Source organism: Arthroderma uncinatum (genome assembly GCF_011692745.1).
Source record: "Arthroderma uncinatum strain CBS 119779 chromosome Unknown scaffold1, whole genome shotgun sequence".
NCBI classification, from domain to species: Eukaryota; Fungi; Ascomycota; class Eurotiomycetes; order Onygenales; family Arthrodermataceae; genus Arthroderma; species Arthroderma uncinatum.
In genome coordinates, this window is record NW_022983863.1 from 1,388,196 (window position 1) to 1,409,552 (window position 21,357).

The following is a 21,357-nucleotide window of genomic DNA, read 5'->3' on the forward strand; positions in this document are numbered from 1 at the left end:
CGCTCTGAAACATTGCGATTGTGAAGCAATATTCAAGTGGCAAGGGTGTTTCTATACATCACCAAACAAGGTTCCAGAGCTGTCAGTCGTGATGGTCACGGAGGGTTGATTCGTGTTTCTACGGAACCTAAACCGATGATGTTAGATGATAAACTAGGCTATTCTTCGGCTTCTCTAGCGATAGGAACGCTAAAGATCGTTTTTACATAATAAGTTGGCGATATGGAGTGCGTGTTTTGCCTTCATTTCAGAATGTGAGCTCGGCAGAGTGAAAATTAGAGGCCCTTATCTCCTCGTCTATGTGCATTTTAGTGGCATTTAAAATTTGCCTGGGATGGTATGAATTTTAGATGATTGACCGAAAGCCACGCCAGGATATCGCCTCCCCCTCCCTCACTAACAACCTTCTAGAAGGTGGTAAGAAGGCTATAAAACTCAAATATCACTAAAATGCACACTGTTACCCGACAAGGCGATAGTATATCATTTGCCTCATTGCTTAGACACTACTACTTTATATGTGTAACCTAGGCCTATTTCAACGCCTTTTAAGCACTTGTCCATGTATCCTCTAATCTCTAAGCATAGGGATCTTCGAGGAATAAAAGTACGCTGCCCATTTCTTCTACCTAACTATCTGGCCCTGATGAACTCGGATTGATATCTCGGCTCCGACGTGGTAGTCGGCAGTGGCAACTTAGGACAATGCTAGATCGCGCATTTGTATATTCCGCTAGTTACTTATCACGCCAGAAACAAGTTCTCTCGGCTTGCTTAGATGAAGATTCTGTTCACTCGCTTTGTCTATCCAACCCCTGGTCCAATCAGACGAGGGACAGCTATACTATGAAATATTCAACCTCAAACCTCACTAGGCCAGAATCTACGGAGTATGCAACTCATCCCGGCCATGATACCCCCATTCAACAACCCTTCTCTTAATTATACTGTAATACACGCATCATGGCCTGTCGATCCAGCAATGGCTTTTTGCGATTTCACAGAATCAGACCACGGACACGGCTCTTTGTGTCAACCACACACAGACATATGGCAACGCTCATGGAACCCGGCAGAGTCAAATACAACTTTGTGGAAGAAGTTGAACGCTTAGACTATTATGTTCCAGGTGGCTACCATCCTGTCATGATAGGTGATGAACTCGGTGATGGTCGATATGTCATTGCTCATAAACTTGGTTTTGGTCGGTCTGCTACAACCTGGCTGGCAGAGGATAAAAGGCAACGCCGACTTGTTGCCCTGAAGATCTCGACTGCAGAATCAGCTGAGCGAACTCACGAGATGCATATTCTTTCGCGGCTAGCTAGGGCTAGATCAAGTCTCCCTGGGAAGGCTGTTGTACAGAATCTGCTTGATTCTTTCACATTATCTGGGCCCAATGGCACTCATCGTTGTCTAGTCATGGATGCTGCTAGGGTCAATATCCATGAAGCAAAGGAAGCTTCATATCATCGACTTCTACATCTCCCTGCCGCTCGAATTATTGCTTCACAACTTATCCTTGGTGTACAATTCATCCATTCTGAAGGCATTGTCCATGGTGGTACGTTCGGTACCTTTCATCACTTGGCTTATGAAGCATAAATCATCCTCTTAACATGGCCACAGATCTACATCTCGCAAATATTCTTCTTCGCTTGCCACTTGACATGAAAGACTTGACTCCGGAACAGCTGTATGATAGAACGGGTGAACCAGCAAGAGAGCGAGTGACCCGTGAAGATGGCGCTCCCCTTGACCCAGGAGTTCCTCCAGAAGCCATTGTCCCTGTCTGGCTAGGGCGTGGTAGTGATGAGATTTCCCCAGCGCATTCCGCCGTTATGATTGCAGATTTTGGAGAAGCATTTGATCCCCAGACGACTCAGCAGTTCATTGCACATACACCACTCTTGCTTGCGCCACCAGAATCCCTCTTCGCAGAGCCTGGAAACTTAGATGATCCTCTTTCTTTCCCAGGAGATATATGGACCCTCGCGTGTACAATTTGGGATGTCTTTGGATCCAGCCCGCCTTTCGAGGCCTTTCCTGCCACATTGGATGACGTTGTAACTGAGCATGTTGAGATGCTTGGTAAACTTCCCGATCGGTGGTGGAGGAAGTGGGAGAACAGAAGTAATTGGTTCGACGAATATGGACACAAGAACGTGAAAGAATCCCTTCGTCAGTGGTATAGCAACAATCCCAGGGACTGGAACCAGCGGTTTGCTGAGTATATACAACATCCACGGAAGAGGAAGAAGTTTGATACCTTTTCGTCAGAGGAGGAGAATGCGTTCCGTGACATGATGAAATCGATGTTGGTCCTGGAGCCAGGCAAAAGGGTCACGATTGAGGAAGTGGCGAGATGTGAGTGGATGGTAAGATGGGGCCTGCCAGAGTTGCAAAGAATGCAGAACGCAATGCTAAAAGGCTCTTAAGAAGCACTATCAACCTCTTCTGTGAATGGAATTCTACTTCAACATGTAATCTAGCACGCTATTCTCAAATGTACAACCGTCTGTCATTATTTTACGCCGAATTTACAAGCATCAACAGGGCACGATAGACAAATAACGAACGATACTACTTTTTATCACTCAAACGCAGCTAGGAAACAGAGAACAGCTTGATTCAATATGACCAAGTATATGCTAAGGGAAAGGAGAATCGTAATAAAGAATACAGGTATAGTAAGTAATATTCACAGGAGACGCTTAGACGTGTGTCAATAATTACATGGCAACGAAAAATGCCTTGAGCCCTCAAGCATGACCAAGCTTCAGGGGTGGGTAGATAGACAGTGTACCCAATGGCTATCTCGAATAATCAAGCGTAGCAAAAAGGACCAAAGTGCGGTAGAAGGCAAAAGGCATATCAAATAAAGGCTAAATGATGGGTTTCCAGCAAAAGTGCCAATAGGAGAAGAAGGCATAACGTTAGACAAAAAGAAAATGACATCAAAAGGAAATGAGTAGACAAGCAAGGAAGGAATGTAGTTGGGTAATGGACAGATATAAGAGGTTGTCGAACTTGGAATATAAAAAGCTTTAAAACTCATTGGTGGTGAATAAAATTATAGGCTTGATAAGGAGAGTCCGGGATATCGAGGAAGTGAGGAAAAAGTCGTTAATACGTCTGGTCATACGAATGGTATCGTTGGCACTGGACGAATGGGGGAGGTCCAATAGCACTTGGTATGAACCAGTAAGGGTACACTCAAGATTAGGCGACAAAACAAAGGGAATTAAGCAACAAAAAGGAAAAAAAATCAACGAGGCGGGAGTAATTAAAGAAACCATCCATGGAAAGGGTGGGTACCTGTTTCACGGATCTCCGAATAATATTCGCAATGCTCGGCTCAACAAGCTGCGTCGCTGGAAAGGGAGTAAAAAGTCGTAGAATATTGATAACATGACGATGGGACAAATGGAAGGGTATCATGATCATTCGAAAGCAAGTAACATAACGAATCGGTTATCGTTCGACTTTATGCCAGCCATTTAGGTACGCCATTATGCCCACTCCAATCAAAACAACACCAAGCATGGATGCATATGGTGCAGACTGTTCAAATAACGCCGAATGCTGTCTTTGCTGCTTCGCGAAAGCCGTCGATGCAATTTCGAGTTCTTTTATTCTCTCATGGTTAATCGGATGACAATTCTCAATTATCTCGTCCAAGCTAGATTGGTTGGCTGTGGATTCATCATCCGCCGAAGTAGAGGGAAGTGCATCATCTTCCTTCGATCCATCTCTCGACGACTGGTACGTTCTCGAGGCTGCTTTTGCTTGAGATTTTTCGTGTCGGATCTTCTCGATCATCTCGGCGAGGGTTTGTCGGCTCTCAGCAGCGTCCTTCTCTGCTCGCTCAGCAGTCTCCTTATACGTATTTATTTGCTTCTTTGCGCTCTCCATTTCAGCGAGTAGGGAGTCGATGCGGCGCTTCAGCTCATCGGAAGAGGGTTCAAGTATTATAGGAGAAGGAGGTGTCTCCACGGGGCTCGCAGATGATTTCACATCTTTACCAGCTGGAGGCTCAGGAGCAGCCTTGTCCAAAGGTTTATCATCGTCTTCATCAACAACCCCGTTTGGACCAGGATGACTTCCATTTGGAAGTAACACATGGTTTGGCGGTTGGCTTTCGAGCTTTCTTGCGCGTTCTTCGGCGCTCTCACGGGCACTCTGTTCACGACGTAGAAGATTTTCCAGTTCTTTAACCTTGCTGGCCTGCAGATCTAGTTCTTTCTTCGTGGTCGTCAGAGCTTCAATCAAAGACAATATCTGGCTAGACTGGCCTGGTGGGATATCGGTTGCAGCTTTTGCTTTTTCTGTGTCACTTCTTCTCAGCGACACTTTCGGGATGGAGTCCATAGAGAATGTCCGTGGTGGCGCATCCGGCTTCTCGGGTAGAGGTTGTTGTGGGGGTGGTGCGGGAGGATCTGAAAATCTCGACATGGAGTCTGTTTTGTTTAATTTGGGGCGTGCCGGGGGCTTTGTGCTAACTGGGCTCTCAGCTACATTATTAAGTAGACTCGCTCGTTCCTTGTTTGTTGTCTCAGGGTTTGATATATTGCTGAGAAACCCAGTGGTCTGGCCGAGGTCGAGGTTCTGTTGCTTTGCTTGTTTCATCTCACACTAGACAATGGGTTAGCAGACATAACAATAACTCCATTGATCAAATGGTAGACATACAGTGAGTTTTTTCACAACCTGTTCAATTGAGATTGGAGAGGACCAGTAATTCATCTGTCGTTGTTGGTGAAGGATGCTTAGGTGGCTTCCCTGCATGCTTTGTCCAGATCGTGCACTTGCTGTAGAGGATGAACTTCCCGCTCGGCCTCGCATATGAGACAAAGGCTGGCTCAGGTGATGGGGCAGTAAACCACCGCCTGTTGTTGGATCTATATCACCAAAGTTTAAATCCAAGATATTCATATTAGGCCCATATACGCCTGCATGTTCGACCTTTGCTGAAACCTTGTGATGGACAATTGACTTTTGGTCTTCACTGATGATATCGATGCCAAGCTCCAACACATCATGTTCTCTAAGTTCATGGGGCTCTGAGTCTCTATTCTCTGGGGACAACCTTTGGCCGTTGACAAAGGTTCCATTAGATGACTTGACATCTCGGATCCAAATCTTCCCCGCCCTGTCAGACCAAACCTCGGCATGTTGTCGTGACAGCACCTTGGAGTCAAAATAACCATTGGCAGGAGTTGGAAGTGTTTTGGCATTAGTCTGGCGGCCAATACGCAGTACCTCGGGAAAATAAGGTACGTTTATCTGTTTTCGTTCAAAAGTGCCGTTTATCGGAAGTAACGAGAGTACTGCTGCAGGATCGTGAGGAGGCCTATTCCCCGGGCGTACTCCGTTCTGCTGCTGCTGGGGCTGCATCATATGTTGCAATGGTACCATGGGAGGAGTCTGGTGGAGGGCTGACATAGCCGAAGATGCTGAGACTCCCGATGGCGGCACGGAGACGGTCTGTGGTCGAGTGTTCGTCACCCCAGAGACCGGGTCCGACTTTGAGCTGGACCAGGTGTATCGTGAAGGTTTCTTTCTCGTTGTTGCGTTGGAGGACTCGGTGCTCGGGCCCTGGGCAGCAGGAGCAGCATTACTCTGTGGCTGCTGCTGGGCGGTGACAACAGTGGAGGTCGAGGAAGTAGAAGATATGGAAGAAGAGGAGTTGGACCGCTGGATGCTTTTGCGAGGCATCAACATTCGCGAGACCTCGTCTGCACTCATTGAGGTAAGGGCACCTTGTCCACCGTCACCAGTCGGGTACCATCCTAAACGAGGCGCAGATTGCACACTTGGTGGCGACGCAACAGCAGTCATGGAGGAGGAGAGAGAGTATGGCGCCGGCGAGTCTATCTCTGCACTGGGGATAGGATCAGGATCGACCACTGCGACCTAGATGGTGGGTTGCAGGTATGCGGTGAAGGTATTCGATGGTAACATAAGGGAAATTGCTTGCCGGAGACGGCCGCATTCGGTGACTATATAGAGACGATATGTGAATAACTCGGCGTCCAGACGGCAGATACGGCGATATCAATTGTAGAACAGCCTCAACCGACGGTTATACAGCCGTATTAGGGTCGAGATACTGCTGATATCGGGCGGGTTTGCACAAGACATACCAGAACCAAAAGTCTAAGAGAGGTGAAGTCTATTCAGCATTTAGGAGTCGCGTGTTCTCTGGATCTGGGAGGCGAGCAGCGATGTCCACACGCGCATCACCAGCGATCTCAGACACTGGGAACAAACGCCGGGTGTCTGGCTGTGTAAAGCAGAGGTTGCAGCAGCGGATCGCCTTCGCTATCGTTGTGAACTTGCCTCGAACTATCTCGATCTTCTGGGTGTTTTTCTCGCTGGGCAAAAAGTGAAGTTGGCTCGATGGCCCAGGTTGGAAGTCATGTGATGTATATGGGCCAATAGGATGTTGCTTAGTCAGTCAATAGGAACAGCGAAGAGAAGAAGAAGTTGAGCAGAAGAGAAGTTGAGAATAAGAAGCAGAGAAGAGAGATACGAAGGGAAGAAAGTTGAGAAGAGAAGAGGACAGAAGAGATACGAAGAGCTTGAGATACCGTCACCCACCTAAGAGCAACAATGCCGCCAGTCATGCCGTCCGGGGGAGGCCAGATGCAGAAGGCTCCGTCAACATTTGATAAGAGTATGCTCACCATCGACATGAGATGAGAGAGAAGAGAGAGGAGACGAGAGAGGAGAAGAGAAGAAGCTAACGTCTGACTGTCTAGTGAAAATGGGTGCCATGATGGGAGGATGTACGTCTACGCATTCTAATTATACCAGTTACTCTGTATGAAGCTAACATCCTACAGCTGTCGGCCTGATCATGGGCTTCATCATTGGTAAGAGATACTACCACGTCTACCTCTTCTAAGCTAACGATAACTGCCAGGAACCGTCTCGATCTTCCAATATGGCGCCGGTCCTAACGGTATAATGCGCACGCTGGGCAAATACATGGCTGGTTCTGGAGCTACATTCGGGTGAGCATAGCTATCTCCAAAAATACAAGAATAAACATACAAGACACCTACTAATATACGTTATGTTATCCCAGGTTCTTCATGTCGATTGGCAGCGTCATCCGAACAGAAGGCCCCTCGGGCTCCTACCAGACCTGGTCCGCCGCCCACCGACGACCGATGCTCATCCCAAGCCAGTACCGTCCACACGCCCGGAGAGAATAGGCCACCTGATATCATATTTGCGTTACACTTGTACAACAGCGGCGACAGGGGAGATTTCTAGTTTGAATAGCGACAAATGTACCATGATCTTTAATGAAGCAGCATCTTACGCGTAACCTCATAGTTATCATATAATAAGAATAGCCCGGGAGGTACGGAGTATTTGGTCTCATTTAACTGAAACCAAACTGTCACTTAGCTACCTGTTGAGATGGAGTAGCCTGGGATAGATGCAGGGCTGGATGTGGTTGAACATGGCTCTGGTAACAGGTAAAGCAACTGGTAGGATATCCCTGTCTAAGAGTCGTTACCACGGCGACAGTTACACAGCCAGTATACGGAGTACAATATAGAGTGCACTCTGTATCTATCGTAGGATGTCGAGATCATGGACTGTTCTCTCTACCCCGTAGACTGTTAGCTGGTAAGGCTGAGACATGCTTGCGGCTCTAACAGCAAAGGCGTTCTCGTGCGCCGCAACGGGGAAATGGTCAGAGATACGAGCTATACATAGTAAAAGCCGTCTATAAATGTATACGAAGCACTATCCCGTACAAGTACAGACACGACAACACGACAACAGGTTGAAGGATCGCGATCGTCACAGTTAAGTAAGTAAGAAGAGGGCCCAACGCGCGGTGATCTCCTCCGTCCGCTGCAGGTCGATTGATGGACGCTGCCGGCTTCGCTCACCGGCTTCCAAGCGAGAAAACTAGGCCGTGATCAACATCCACGCAGGCGATGCGCTAAAGACGAGCTCGACGAAGTTCAATGCGACATGCTCAATGCGACAGATGAGACGACACTATTCTCAGACCCCAGTACGGAGAAGTTGATATCAGCGCCGCCGGGCCACGGCGAATGAGGGACGCACCGTGTACTCCGTAAGCGCTGGCCAGAGACACAAGCTGTCTGAAAAGCAAACAAGGCATGGCTTGAAGGGCGCTGGCGGTGTGAAATGTCAAGCATGGGGCTGTTGGACACGGAAGCAGGACGGACAGGACGGAAGAGACAGCCGTAAGAGTGATGCCCCTTTCCCCGTCTCTACAACGAGCTGCCCATCCCCTATTCCCCGTCTATCCATCCCATGTCTCTGGTCTCAGTGTAGTCTCAGTGCAGTCTCAGTCAAGTCCCCAGTCTATCCATGTCCTCCGTTCCATGCCACGGAGAAGTGCACGGAGAGTACGAGTAGACGTGCGCCGCCACGACTGCGACTGACAAGCCCTGGATTGCCAACGCAGCCATCACGCACAGGAGAGGCTGAACGAGGACCTCTCTCCCTCTCTCATATTTCCATCTCAACCTAACAAAAGGAGGGAACCGGGTTGTTGATTGGAGGCCGCACCGAGATTGCGCTCTCGGCTCTGATCCACCGCAGGGCAAACTCGCACACGATCCAAGCAGGGGGACACCACGATCAGCATGCGCAACTGCCAGAAGACGTCTAGCTGGCAGTTGACGGGGCACGAGAATCCAATAATGTGCTTTTTTTCCGGTCTCTTCTCGTCGCTGCGCAGAGCTATCCCTCGATGGCGGGAAAATTTAGACCGCATCGCAAGGGGAGCCTCCAGAGCTTCCCACGTAGCTGAAGCTCCTGGTTGGGCACTAACGAGCGTTAACTTTACTGACAAAGAGCAGGAAAAGTGAAAAAGACGAGGGTGAAAGGGAGAAAAAGAGGCCTTGGTTCGTATAGATTGAACCCAAACGCCACTAGCCAGGTACGCTGATATAGAAGAAGCGGGCTTAGTAACAGGGGCCGCTGTTGATATTTAGTATAGCCTCCCGCTTCATTTCCTCTCTCTCTCTCCTCTTCTTCCTCTTCCACAGTTCAGTCATTCTTTTGGACCTTACGCTCTTTCAGCTACGCTCTTCAGCATACACTCTTTTAGCTACACGCTATCACTCGCTCTTCAGCTTCACTCTTTGCACTCCGCTTTGCGACTTTCCCGCCCAATCGCTACCCGCCCATACTCTCGTCTTGCGACAGCCACTGTAACAGCACGCGCCTTGCTCAATATCAATCTCGATCCTCTCTTCTGTTCGTCTATATAGACTCGATTCTTCCTCGTTTTACCTCGTTATCTACCTCGTCTTAAAACATCTACCACCGTCAAAATGCGCTTCTTCATCACCTTCCTCTCTGCTCTGCTTGTGCTCTTCGCACCCCTCAACGTTTTCGCCGCCGAGGAGACCGTCTACTCGACCAGCACATCTACCCAGACCGTCACCATGACCATCATCCACTCTGTCTCCTCGCCCACGGCCACCGCCATGCCAACCTACGGCTCAAACAGCACCGCGCCCTACCCGTCCTCCATGATGACCAAGACCTGGGGAACCGGCACCGGCGGCATGCCAACTCACACCGGCAACCCTGCTCCTCAGCCTACCATCAACGGCGCCGCCGGCCTGCCAGTCAGCTTCTCGACCGCCCTCATGGCCGGGTCCGTCGCTCTCCTTCTCGGAGCTGCGCTATAGACTCGACTCTTTGACCTTTCGTTGCCATAGATCCGATATCAGGCTTGCGATGGTGAAAGGCGCAACGAGGGGCGTTGATATCTATCTATCATCCCACGTCACGCTACTGCGTCCTTAAATACTAGCGCCACACGTCACAGACCAACGTCTCGATATCTACTTCGGCAACAGCCTCATTCTTCCTCTCCTGGGCTGTTTATGGACACTTCTTACCCCTTCATGCACTATTCTTCTTCTCTATCCCCCCTTTTAAAGCCCAGGAGAATACTCCTTTATTTTATGACGATTTTCCGATTTCCGACCCTTGTTACGTTATATGGATAGTCGCTTAGCCCCAGCCATTTTTTCTAACCCTTTTTTCAACGACATTCTATTCTTCAACATACCCCTTTTATCTTTTTATTCTTTTCGTGAGATGCAAGTGAACATGCTGGCTCTGGCTCAAGTCAACTATACGCATTTACCGCCATGAGAATTTGAACATTCGCACTTATTTACACCCTTCCTCTTTATTTATCCTTTATCCTTCTTCAGAGGAAGGGCTATATTCTTCTACCTTGACCCCAGCTTGTCTGTATAGTCCTGGTATCCTTTTATTCTATTTGACCACACTTCCTCGTGCATTATCATTGAAGTGATGTGTATTCTGGGCAAATATGGTGTTTACGAGTGTTTGGGAGAATTATACCCCTTTTTGAACAGAAAATATACTTAAAAATAAAAAATGAAAGTAGAATCCTTTGTTCTTCTTTCACCCATTCAGTAGCACGATGTAAAAGATATAGCTGGGATGAGCAACACGATTGATGTAAAGATATCGGATGGTAGGCTTATCCATGCTGCATAAGGTCGCTCCCTACCCCGTACTCTACTCCAAACTACTGCAACATCGATGCAAGGTTACCCTCGTCTTTCTCGCCGCATCATGACCAATGCTTATACTGATGCTCAACGCTTTGTGATCGAACTGAAACAATGTTCATCTTAACATCAGCTTACACACTTACTCCGGCTCTGATCGCGTATGGATAACTGTTATAGCATAGTCTAACCCAAGAGCGTACTCAAGCAGTATATGCATATACGATCTCAACGGCTTTTTCCTGCGTGGAAGGGAGATCGTCACGTGCCACGCGACTTTTGGCGGAGATCAAGGCGCGTCATCGCGCATTTCAGGCGAGTATAAAAACACTCCCTCGCGCCCTCCCAGGCGTCCGTCCGCGCGCTCTTCTGGACATATACCGGTGGCCGTTCCTTGTGTTTCTTGTCTATATATACTGCTTGTTTCCTTCAAATGTAATTAACTAAAAAAATCCCAACTGAATTGAGACGAGAAAGACTGCAGCGATGGACTCCGATCCGCCGCTTCCTTCTCCACCACGGTACAGCCGCAAGATAAAAGTGGCCAGGGAATCGACGGGAACCCGTTCTCCTTTCCCATATATATCGTCCGCCGCTTCGAAATCGAATCTGGACAGGTTTCTAGGCAGCAGTGGGACGCTATCGAGTGACCCGCCGCTCTTCTCAAGCGACGACTTCCAATCGTCGGCGTTGGAGAATTATGATACCAACACGACGGCAGACGCTCAAGCTAACTCGTCCGAGGAAGCAACTGGCAGAAAACGTCGGTACAGGGGGACGTGGTGGGGACAGAAGCTGGGAAGTGAATTGCAGCCTAAGAAGAATAAGAGGACGAAGAGGACCGGGTTCAAGAATAAGAGGAACATAGACAGTGGTGTCTGGCTGGGGAGTGCTGATACCGTCGAAGATGGTGACGAGTCTGCCGCCCTGTTTACCTGCGGCTCGGATGATTCTGTGTTTTGTGAAGGAGTTGGGCTGCCCACTGGTCGTCGTGATGCTGCTGCTGCTACCACCGGCCGTGCCAGTGCGTCTCGATCATTTCCCTTGCCCGGACCAGCACACAAGCCTAGAGATGGGAGTGACAAGAGTTCAGTAGCCAAGGGGAATCGAACGATTGAATCTGAGGCCCATACCAAGGCTAGGCAGATCATCAACACATGTCTGGATGATGGGAATGACAGAGTTGATCTCTCGTAAGTCTCCTCCCTAACCTAGCTCTCCGGCTTGACCAATAACCTAACTCGTTTGATTAAAGATACCTGGACATGAAGACAGTTCCATCCCATATTCTGCCCCCTCTAACACAGTTAACCAAGCAGCCAACGGTGCTGGAACACGGGAATTCAATCCAGATATTTAGTCCGCTAGAGCCGTCTCTCCAACTATACCTTACACGCAACTCACTTACCTATGTTCCGAAGGAGGTATTCGACCTGTGGAACATACGGTTTCTGAGTCTTCGACAGAACAAGCTGACAGAAATACCCGGCGCAATTCGCAAGCTTATCCTCCTTCAAGAGCTGAATGTAGGAGGGAACAAACTGCGGTATCTGCCGTGGGAGATTATAGGGTTGATGCAAGGACGTGGAGCGTTGAAAAACCTCACCCTGTATCCGAATCGATTCCTTCGCATGGATGAGTCGGAAATTGTTCAATGGCATGTCAACACCGCAGTGGGCGGGATCGTGGCTCTGGATCCTAATACTCGCGAAGGCGAAGCGGATTACAACACCCCAGCCATACCCAGCTCTAAAGATGACATGATAGAGGAATGGAAACCGATTCACGTCGCTACTAGCGCCGCTGAATATCTCGATATGGAAGGTCGTCCCATGGGTAGACGGCGAACAACACCAACAAATACCCCGTCTCTTCGTGATTTGGCTTTGAAAGCATGCTCTCGCTCTCCGAATCTCTCACGGTTCCTGGAAGAAGACGAGCAAAATACCCACTCCCCAGCATCCGGGATCTCCTCGTCATTACCATCAACTAGTGCCAACGCCCATTATCAGGACCCAATAGTTCGACTACTCACCTTCGCAAACGAGGTCAGACAAACGGGCGAAAAGGTCTGCTCCGTATGCAGCAGGTCGTATGTGATGGATAAAGTGAGGTGGATTGAGTGGTGGGATTGCAAACCGGCTGAAAGCCATGGGACGGAGTATGGAAGGAAACCGGGACAGAGTTTATATCCTTTACCATTTATAAGAAGGGGTTGTAGCTGGGCTTGCGCACCCAGTATTCCTGCTGACGTGGCCTAGACGTCTCCAGTTTGTTGTTGGATAATTGTTTTGTTACTCTTTCTGGGTCGGTGAACATAATTTGTACATGGTATAAAGGGTACAGGTCTCTGTCAGAGTCTTTAGGGGGCCTATAGTTATATCAGTACGGTTTCCCCTAATTACCATAAAGCTCTTAGGCTCATCCTTTTGAGAAGTAGAGGTCATATATTGGGTTGATTGTTCATAACTCGCTTGCTAATGGAACATAAGAGAGAATTAATGGGGCAAATTTGTATATCCTTCTTCCCCAGGCCACTTAGACCAACGGAATAGCAACTTAGTTGAGCTCTTCAACAGCATCTCCGCTCTCACCCCAAGCTTTAGTACCATCGCCAGCTTGAGCTATCCCAACCTCATTGCTAATGAATACCTCAACCTCCTTCAACCCCGGGTTCTCAGACATATGATCGAGCCATTTCAACATACTCCCATAAGCTCGGGGGATGATGCATTCGACATTCTTCGACTCTCCGGAGGAATAGCAATTGCAACCATACTCATATCGACCAGCAACAGGCTGATCCAACTCCGCCTCCGAGATCAGGTAAGCACGGCAGCGAGTCGATATGAATTCCGCGAATTCGGGTGGGTGGAGATGGTTAACGTCGTGCAATGGGTTCCCGAGAGTGATTGACGAGATGCGAGATTTCCATGTCGACCCTATTCACGTTAGCGAAATCAATTCTGGCAAGGATTTGGTAAAGGATAGACATAGTAACTTACAATGCTCCGCTAGATACCTAACAGTAGCAAGGCTTCCCTCTGCAAGCCCAATAACGTCGATTTTCGCATCGCTTGACGTAAGTTTACCCAACACTTCGTCAAAGACATAAGTGACATGATCCTGCCAGGTTTCGTTGCCGGGTATCTTATTTCGAACGGTCATTTTCATAGGTGGGTCAACAGCGTATTTTCTGGGTAGGGCAAGCCATGTGGGAAGTGAGATGGCACGCTCACCGGCACAGTGCCACACCAGTTGTCCTGGGTTGGTCAGGATAAGGCCTGGAGGGGGAGGCTTGTTCGCCTCGTCGTTACTCTCATTCGTATCACTCAGGACTGCTGAAGATGTTTGTTCACTTGGCTTGGACTTTTGTTCGGCCACTGGAATGATGGTGCATTTACTTCCCAGGACAGCCGCCGTAAAGTCAACTGCAGACCCAGTGTTGATTTTGTCACCGCCTATAGTTCGATACGCCCATATGCCGAGATCTTGAACAGGTTCGCCAAATACGACGATAATGCGTTTGTCTGTCTTGAATGATGGGGAAACTAGAATGGGCACATGTTGTTCATTGGGTTCAGCACCAATAGGTAATCGCAGAGTCTCGAGACCTTGGTCGTGCAGACGGGAAACGACAATGTCACGGATGCATCCTATTCTCCGGTCAATATATCAGCATCTAGGCCAAAACGCCAAACAACAGGCTAAGAAAACAAGTATCATAGAGTGAATAGATATAGAGCCTGCTGAGGACTTACCGTTCATCGCCTCCCTTTGCTGCTCATTATACCGCTCGTTGGCATTGATCTTGTACAAGAAACCCGCTTCCGGATCTCCTATCATGCGTATCTGATCATCATCGTTGACGAAATATCTAATATGAATATTTTTAGCTTCAAGATCATATAATTCACGTTATAAACTGAAGTGAAATTCAAGGAGAGGAAAAGGGCTAACAAAGAAGCGAGGTAACGAGAAAAGAATACAAATGAGATGTAAGGTCTCACCCAAGCTCCTTCAAATTTTGCGGAAATACTGGATCCTTGGGAAGAGCGTCCTTTTGAAAGACGAACATGATGCTTCGCCGTATTACTTCTCTAGCAACCCGTGCTATAGGTCGAAGTAGACGGTAGTGAAATGCTCTGGGAAGTCTGAGGACAGAGGAACAAACTCTCTGGAGGTTCAGCATCGGGTTGAAAGAAGAAAGTGAGCTGAGAGGGTATCTTTATATGCAGGGCAGCACCAAGTGAAAGAAACAGGCGTCACCCAACTCCTGTGAATGCGATAATTAGTGAGTAAAACGAGAGAGGAACCAATAAGATGTAATACAAGATATGCAATAGACTGCACAAGCAAACGAATGTAATGGAGCTTCAGTAAATGTGGCAAGCAGCAGCTTTCCGTTGAATTCTGGGATGCAGATAGCCCATATCATATAAATATTTACAGGACGCAAAATTTCCCAGTCCAAAGGCTTTATCGCACCTAGCTCCTCTTGGTATGAGTACTATTTCATACTCATATGCATGGCTAGGCTCTGGTATTCAGGAATATCCTCCTATAGGATCCAACTGGTCGATGTTTCAGATGTCCCGGTTATTAATAGTTAGCAAGATGGGAGGAGAAAGCAGCCGCAAAACGGCCTGACGAGCCGCCTGACTTGGTGATCTTTTAAGCTAGGCACCACCATAAATATTTACTGGTAGACTAGATGATGGTCTCCTGCATCGGGGATATCTCAAACCTAGCGTATGACTTGTTCGTATCTCCAGGTACCTCCTGCGGGAACAAGTGCTTGGACGCCTCGATTTATAGCTGATGCCTTGTGATATTGAGCTATACTTCACCCGATGAAAGCTTGAAATGCGATGTTTCGGACAAGCACTGAATTTCTAAATCTGTAATATACATATCCCCATATACCGCCATTATAACTCCTGGTTTGTTTAAACATATACAAAGGGCAAGAAAAAGCTGCAAGGCCGTTGGAGCGTTGGTCGAGTCGCCCGGAGCGGTACATGTGCACATTGGGGGTTTTACCAACTTGCTTTCCTAACACCGGGGAGTTCTCCAGCTAGAGCGAGCATTCGGAATTGAAACTAGAAGGAGAAAAGAGCAAATCAGTAAACTGTGTCTATAACGCTTCGCAAGGGTGCTAGGGGAATCAAGGTAAAATAGGGAGCGTAGACTCACTCTTCCCAGTTTAAAGTCCCTAAACACGCCCCTCGCTATTCCTCCAGCAATACACCTGTTCTTTATTTGGGATGGCCTAGTATAGGCGTGCATCTGAGCCAGCTTGAGTTGCGCCTGGGCACGTACACGCATGGGGAGGCTGGTGTTGTGAGATATATATCGGAGTGCTTGTCTAGATAATAGTCAAGAAATCAGCATATGCTTGGGAAGACTTAAAACCCGAACGTAAACGTCCTATTGAGCCGTGCTGAACCGCATAACGCGAATCAGATGGCTAAAAGTAGTGATGTTCAAGCGCTTACCTCTCTGGTTCATTTTTCTCGAAGACCATTCGCTTCGTGTGATCACGTAGAACTCGGGTGTTGACACACCCGGTTATTTCCAGCGTCTTCGCACGGAATTGAGACATGATGCTCTAAAGAATTGGATTGTTTTTCCTCTGTCGTCGGTGGTGATAGTAGGAGACGGTGAAATTTGGCCCAGCTTGGTGGAAAATGGTATATTACCCAAACTGGTTAGCGCCAAGACATGGCCGCCCAAAAATCAATTGAAGAGAAGTTGAATATGGTGAAGGGTTTCGAGTTTCTACTCTACCAGGAAATGTATAAATATATTATTAAATATATATGTAGCATGATCTCGTGGCTCTAGGTCAACTCACTGCCGGACAATCGGCCTAGAGGTACGTCTTGCGATATACGTTGAAATACCATTTTAAAGCCAGGTTGATGATGCTGCTTTGTTTGAGACAGCCGAAACATAACATTCAGCGATATGATGTTATTGAGAGTAGGTGAGTGTGTCACCCCCGTTTGAGAGCTGTCAAACCCCAGCCCCAGTTATATTGACATCGATTAGTCTGGTCAAAGTAAGGAATAATGCGTCAATTGAGAACTGTTAACAGAATCTCTCTATATTCAATGTACAAGGTTCTTCTGTGTATCAAAACGGTCGGCCTATGATAGCACGCATTCCACCCGGCCACGATATAACAGTACAGTTGTTTTCATGAGGTTCCTTCCCACCACTCTAGTGCTTCTCGCTTGGCTTTGCGGCGGCGGCGTTGGGGTTTCGGGGGTCATTTCTGAATTCCTCGGCTATAGATATGAATCATTAGTTTTGGTATTCATGCTATAGGCCAGATTCTCGGATGAATTTGGGGCTCCTGGCGAATGCACCAGGAGCTCGGCAATACCCGGTCGCTTTAAAAACAACATTGCGAAAATGGAAACGAAAAGAAAGGACGACTCACAGTTCATCATGGCGTTCTGGAGAGAGTTGATTCCGTATCCGACGACCAATGCTAGAAAGCCGTTAGTTAAGATCCGGGCGGGGTGAGATATAGCAACAAGCAAGGGACGCGGCCGGATTCGATCTGATCGAGCTGGGCACGATTGACTGAAACTATAGCTTAAAGAATTGGATAGCTTTAGAACGTACCCGCGATGAAGAATGGGGCAATTGGTTTGGCTGGTTGAATCATTAGCAACGTCTCAAAATGTCGAAATAGGGAGCTTAGGCAGGAGGGTACGAACCAACGAGGGCCGGGAACTTCTTTGGTAGGATTGGCATTTTGATGGAGAGAGCGGAGGCGGATAGGATTCTGTCCGGAGTTGTGCGAGGGAGAAGGCGATGAGTGGTATCCAGGCTTCTTGAGACTGAGTGCTTGACGTTGAAGTTGGAGTTTCGGATCTTTTCGTGATCGCGAATCACGTGACTAACCTCTACTGCACCAAAACAAAGGACGATGGACATCGTACATGATAGAGATAGGACGAAGGATACTGCGCTCATAATTAAACGGAGAAAACACCATCGTTAGCCATGGCAGCGGCCCTATCAGCCTCTGTTTCCTCTCTACGCGCATCGCTACAGCTACTCGAATCGTCAATCGACATCCTAGATGAGGGTGTAAACGACTTCCCACGCCTTTGCAAAGTACTTCAATCTACACGAGTGAGTCTGTCATAATTTACTTGAAAATTGCATATGCCAGTGGTAACTGACATACGTCTATTAGCACTTTGAACTGCTTCCAGAACCCACTTTAAAAGAAGCACAGCAGGCTATTCTGGACGAAATCACACCTAGCATATCACATCTCCTTACATTGGCATCAAACCACACCGACAAACTTGCACGTCGACAGGAAGCATTGAAGGCCAAGGCTGAACTGCAGGAGGGGCGCCTATATCATGAACCACGCCCTTCTTCCAGGAGTAACTTACATCAAGATAGAAAAGCTGCCTATTCTACTTCTATGGCCGGTGGGGTTCTGGGAAGCAAAGCTGCCGAACTGCGCAAGCTGACCCAGAAGAAAGAGCGCCTACAGTATGCTGTTGATCGACTGGAGCTACAATCGAAACAGCGCGAACGTCAGTTAAGGAAGAGCATGGCAGCTCCTTGATAATGGCTGATTGACATTGGATATACACTTTTGGGCCGCATTGCCTACAGTGCCGAGGATCAACTGGAACTTGATGATAGCATAATCACGGTAGAAGTGATATGGCTATCTGAGCTGTTTTAATGGGGAATCGGGAATTGGGCTCTCCTGCATCCCAGAACAGGCACGGCTACCGAAGCCAAGGAATGTCAAGTTTATCCTGTCCATTCTTACCAACTTACGAGTGCTATCATAGTAGAAATCCCCCGTTGGCTCAACCTCCTTCCATCAGACAATGTTCGAGATGAGGAAGCCCTGAATTGTGAGAATAGGAATAGGGGGCAGCGCAATTGGGCAAACCATAGGGGTTCAGCACTTTGTCCTAGTGAAGATTATTAAGGGTTGATCGATGTGGAAAAGAGAAGACATGAATGCTCATTTTCCTAAGTTATAGCCCAGAGAGAAGTGAAATAAAAATACATTTTTGTACAGAATCTTTCTAGTATACAGTTTGACCTTATTATGCAGAACCCCTGATGTTATACAGATACTCCGTCAATCATAAAAAAATAAGTTGAGTTCCCTTTCCTTATTTCACCAGCAAGACGCCTGATCGCTCGTATGTGCGTAAATAAGTAGAAGACAAAACTAGATGTCAACGAGGAAGCCCTAATCCAGGTTTCTACACATTGCCAGCTTGTTTGCCGATTTTGCGGTCGCGCTTAACCTTCATCTGCCTAGCCCACCTCGGCACCTTGTTCGCTTTCTTCGATTTCGGGTCTATTCGACGGTCTTGGTAATCCAATACCCTCTCGGCGAGTTTATCCGTCTCTTCTTCCTCATCCAAAACAGGTTCCTCCTCGTCTTCATCAAGCTTGCCACGTTTCCGCCTTCGCTCTGTGCGTGGTTTGATCTGTTTGGTTTTTGTAGGAGCAGCTTCGTCTGCATAACGGCTGCGGGCTGGACGATGAATACGGGTTTTGGCGCCTAGTGCCCATAGATCTCCCCATGCGGATTTGCGAGCATCTCGATATGCTTGCTTGCTAAACGAACGGGGGACAGTCCAGCGCTCTATTTTGCCCTCAGGGGTACACACATCCATCGAGACGTGGCCTTTTCGTTTAATAGGAGGTAGAATGAGTCGTGGCCATGAGAGAGAGTGGGTGGCCTCCTGGTTGGTTTCTCCCATGTCGACGGCATTTTCATGGCCAGCGAATGCGGCATTTGTCGCGATTTCACCTTGGGCCACGCCTTTAGTTTCTCTCAAATCAACACCACGCTGAACAGCAAGGTAGCTGAACTCTGCATCTTCATGGTTATGAGATGGGTTTCCCAAGATACGCTGCAAGACATGCGGCCGAACATAACGTTGTGCAAATCGGCAAATCTCTCTCGGCCGTTTCTCTCTTCCAGCGTCGATGTACATAGGGCACTTGGAATGCGTAGTGCATGGTGCAATTATCATGCCTTTGCTTTTCTCAACCAAGCCCTCCAGTGCCTCTTCGTTCGCATCAACAGAGTCTGCCGTCTCGGGAGAAGTTACTAGTCGCTCGAGTATCATCGCTCTGGCCCCCGCAATAGCCGCAAAACCGTCCTTATGGCCCTTTTCAAGAAGTATAAGAATACCACCTTCGGGGTTTAACATTGCCCAGAGATTTTGAACGTAATCTCTCCGTTGGTAATCCTCTTGGAAATGCAACAACGCATGAGGGGCAACTATTATATCGAAATTTTTTCGATTTCCAGGTTTGTTAGGACCCAGAGACGATTCTCCTTTGAGACGTAGATAGTCAGGTAACCGTGGGAGGAATGTGGTGTTTTCTAGAATGCTGCTGATGCGATGGCGCAACGCATCAGACCCCACTAAGACGGTGGATTTGCCCATTGGCAAGGTGCCCTCTGGGTGATTCGGGTACATCAGTGACCATTCCGATGCCAAAATTTCTCTCCATGCAAATACGCCGGCACCAGCACCGCCTGCGTCAAGGATGCTTGGTCCCCCTTCTTTGCACATAAGGTTACGGATCCATTTTGTCCCAAGCCTTTTCCGAGCCTCCACCAGGGCACTTAGAACCGACGCGTAAATTCCAGGATATAGGACGGACATGAACAGAGCGCTCTCTATTTGACCCATGTTCTTATGTGAAGCGGCAAAAGGAATTGGATTTCTTGGTACACCTTTTTGTACACTAATGGCGTCCGGCAGTTCGCTTCCTCCGAATATTCTATGGGCGGTTTCGGATATGTGTTTATTTGGAAATGCGGCGTTCATTTGAGTGATGGGCCTCGCCATAGTGGATACAGGAAGTGTAACGCTACTCGGGGTAGTTCCAAATTTACCCTCGTCTGCGAGGAAATGTGATCGAACGTAGGGGTCTTCGCTGTCGAATGTCGGGGTTTCGGTGAATAACTCTGCCGCACGATTTGCTGCTACTTGGCGAGACTTATCCGCTCCTTGGATAGCTAGCTCACCATCATCTTCCTCAGGTTCAAGCACCAAATGCTCACTTTTTGGAACTTGCGCCTCAGCACGTTGATGATCCCGTCCCATCTCCACTTCTATCCATTCGCCATCCTTGCCTTCTCGAAATATCTGGTCATCCTCTCTCTGGTCTCCCGGTTTTGTGAATACCGGCTCTCCGTATAAACGTCTGTATAGCTTGAGTCCGTCTTCGTGTAGCTCATCAGGTGGTAAGTACACGCCATATTGCTCCCATGCTGCTCTAACACTAGCGTCCAATGCCTCCTGACTCCGGTATCCAACAATCGAACCGATAGATTTTAGCAGGTCTAGGTCTTCTGCTGTTGCCGATTGAGGTAAATCCTCAAGTTCGAGTTCGTCAAGTTGCTGAACCAATTCTTCATGCTGGGTGTATATCTTATCGAGGAGTCGGTATAATTCTTCTTTTTGAGACGGAGGTGGGGGATCGACCACCGAGGAGTTGCATCGTTTACTATTGCCGCGTGATGAATGTGCGAGGTCGCCCGATGCTTGTGGGTGGTTGGCTAATAGAAGGCCTGGTGTCTTGTGAGATGATGCTGTCGAGAGAGCTCTTCGGTTTTGAAATCTGCAGCTCTGTAACGGTGAGGATTTCAAGAACCCATGGCTAGGAGTTCGAAGGGAGCCTTGGGTGTACGCCGCGCGCACTTTTGCTGGAGTTCGCCTGGATATCATGATTCTTGTTTGGCGAAGACAGAAAAGTGCTTTGCGGC

The 21,357-nt window shown here is 48.1% G+C and overlaps 9 protein-coding genes across 9 annotated transcripts; 5 read left to right on the plus strand and 4 right to left on the minus strand.

Annotated features, from left to right (window-relative positions):
• Positions 1 to 1,050: 1,050 nt before the first annotated feature.
• On the plus strand, positions 1,051 to 2,438 carry GIQ15_00422 (CMGC/SRPK protein kinase; the record flags this gene model as incomplete). The annotated part of the gene is made up of 2 exons (XM_033547839.1): positions 1,051 to 1,564; positions 1,630 to 2,438. 2 exons carry the CDS (start codon positions 1,051 to 1,053, stop codon positions 2,436 to 2,438), a joined length of 1,323 nt encoding a protein of 440 aa, XP_033408790.1.
• A 1,036-nt stretch (positions 2,439 to 3,474) lies between these two features.
• Positions 3,475 to 5,841, minus strand: GIQ15_00423 (vacuolar protein sorting-associated protein 64; the record flags this gene model as incomplete). Its single annotated transcript, XM_033547840.1, has 2 exons — positions 3,475 to 4,635; positions 4,693 to 5,841. The coding sequence occupies 2 exons, from the start codon at positions 5,839 to 5,841 to the stop codon at positions 3,475 to 3,477; spliced, it is 2,310 nt and encodes a 769-aa protein (XP_033408791.1).
• Positions 5,842 to 6,615: 774 nt separating this feature from the next.
• Positions 6,616 to 7,223, plus strand: GIQ15_00424 (uncharacterized protein; the record flags this gene model as incomplete). The annotated part of the gene is made up of 5 exons (XM_033547841.1): positions 6,616 to 6,679; positions 6,765 to 6,791; positions 6,849 to 6,878; positions 6,929 to 7,019; positions 7,094 to 7,223. 5 exons carry the CDS (start codon positions 6,616 to 6,618, stop codon positions 7,221 to 7,223), a joined length of 342 nt encoding a protein of 113 aa, XP_033408792.1.
• A 2,115-nt stretch (positions 7,224 to 9,338) lies between these two features.
• On the plus strand, positions 9,339 to 9,701 carry GIQ15_00425 (uncharacterized protein; the record flags this gene model as incomplete). The annotated part of the gene is made up of 1 exon (XM_033547842.1): positions 9,339 to 9,701. The coding sequence occupies one exon, from the start codon at positions 9,339 to 9,341 to the stop codon at positions 9,699 to 9,701; it is 363 nt and encodes a 120-aa protein (XP_033408793.1).
• A 1,347-nt stretch (positions 9,702 to 11,048) lies between these two features.
• Positions 11,049 to 12,848, plus strand: GIQ15_00426 (leucine Rich Repeat domain-containing protein; the record flags this gene model as incomplete). Its single annotated transcript, XM_033547843.1, has 3 exons — positions 11,049 to 11,755; positions 11,818 to 12,654; positions 12,824 to 12,848. 3 exons carry the CDS (start codon positions 11,049 to 11,051, stop codon positions 12,846 to 12,848), a joined length of 1,569 nt encoding a protein of 522 aa, XP_033408794.1.
• A 273-nt stretch (positions 12,849 to 13,121) lies between these two features.
• Positions 13,122 to 14,640, minus strand: GIQ15_00427 (uncharacterized protein; the record flags this gene model as incomplete). The annotated part of the gene is made up of 4 exons (XM_033547844.1): positions 13,122 to 13,504; positions 13,568 to 14,218; positions 14,324 to 14,439; positions 14,573 to 14,640. The coding sequence occupies 4 exons, from the start codon at positions 14,638 to 14,640 to the stop codon at positions 13,122 to 13,124; spliced, it is 1,218 nt and encodes a 405-aa protein (XP_033408795.1).
• Positions 14,641 to 16,787: 2,147 nt separating this feature from the next.
• Positions 16,788 to 17,513, minus strand: GIQ15_00428 (uncharacterized protein; the record flags this gene model as incomplete). The annotated part of the gene is made up of 4 exons (XM_033547845.1): positions 16,788 to 16,855; positions 17,011 to 17,061; positions 17,199 to 17,228; positions 17,294 to 17,513. The coding sequence occupies 4 exons, from the start codon at positions 17,511 to 17,513 to the stop codon at positions 16,788 to 16,790; spliced, it is 369 nt and encodes a 122-aa protein (XP_033408796.1).
• Positions 17,514 to 17,582: 69 nt separating this feature from the next.
• On the plus strand, positions 17,583 to 18,165 carry GIQ15_00429 (DASH complex subunit SPC19; the record flags this gene model as incomplete). The annotated part of the gene is made up of 2 exons (XM_033547846.1): positions 17,583 to 17,714; positions 17,779 to 18,165. 2 exons carry the CDS (start codon positions 17,583 to 17,585, stop codon positions 18,163 to 18,165), a joined length of 519 nt encoding a protein of 172 aa, XP_033408797.1.
• Positions 18,166 to 18,826: 661 nt separating this feature from the next.
• GIQ15_00430 (S-adenosylmethionine-dependent methyltransferase superfamily domain-containing protein) lies at positions 18,827 to 21,319 on the minus strand (the record flags this gene model as incomplete). Its single annotated transcript, XM_033547847.1, has 1 exon — positions 18,827 to 21,319. The coding sequence occupies one exon, from the start codon at positions 21,317 to 21,319 to the stop codon at positions 18,827 to 18,829; it is 2,493 nt and encodes an 830-aa protein (XP_033408798.1).
• Positions 21,320 to 21,357: the final 38 nt, after the last annotated feature.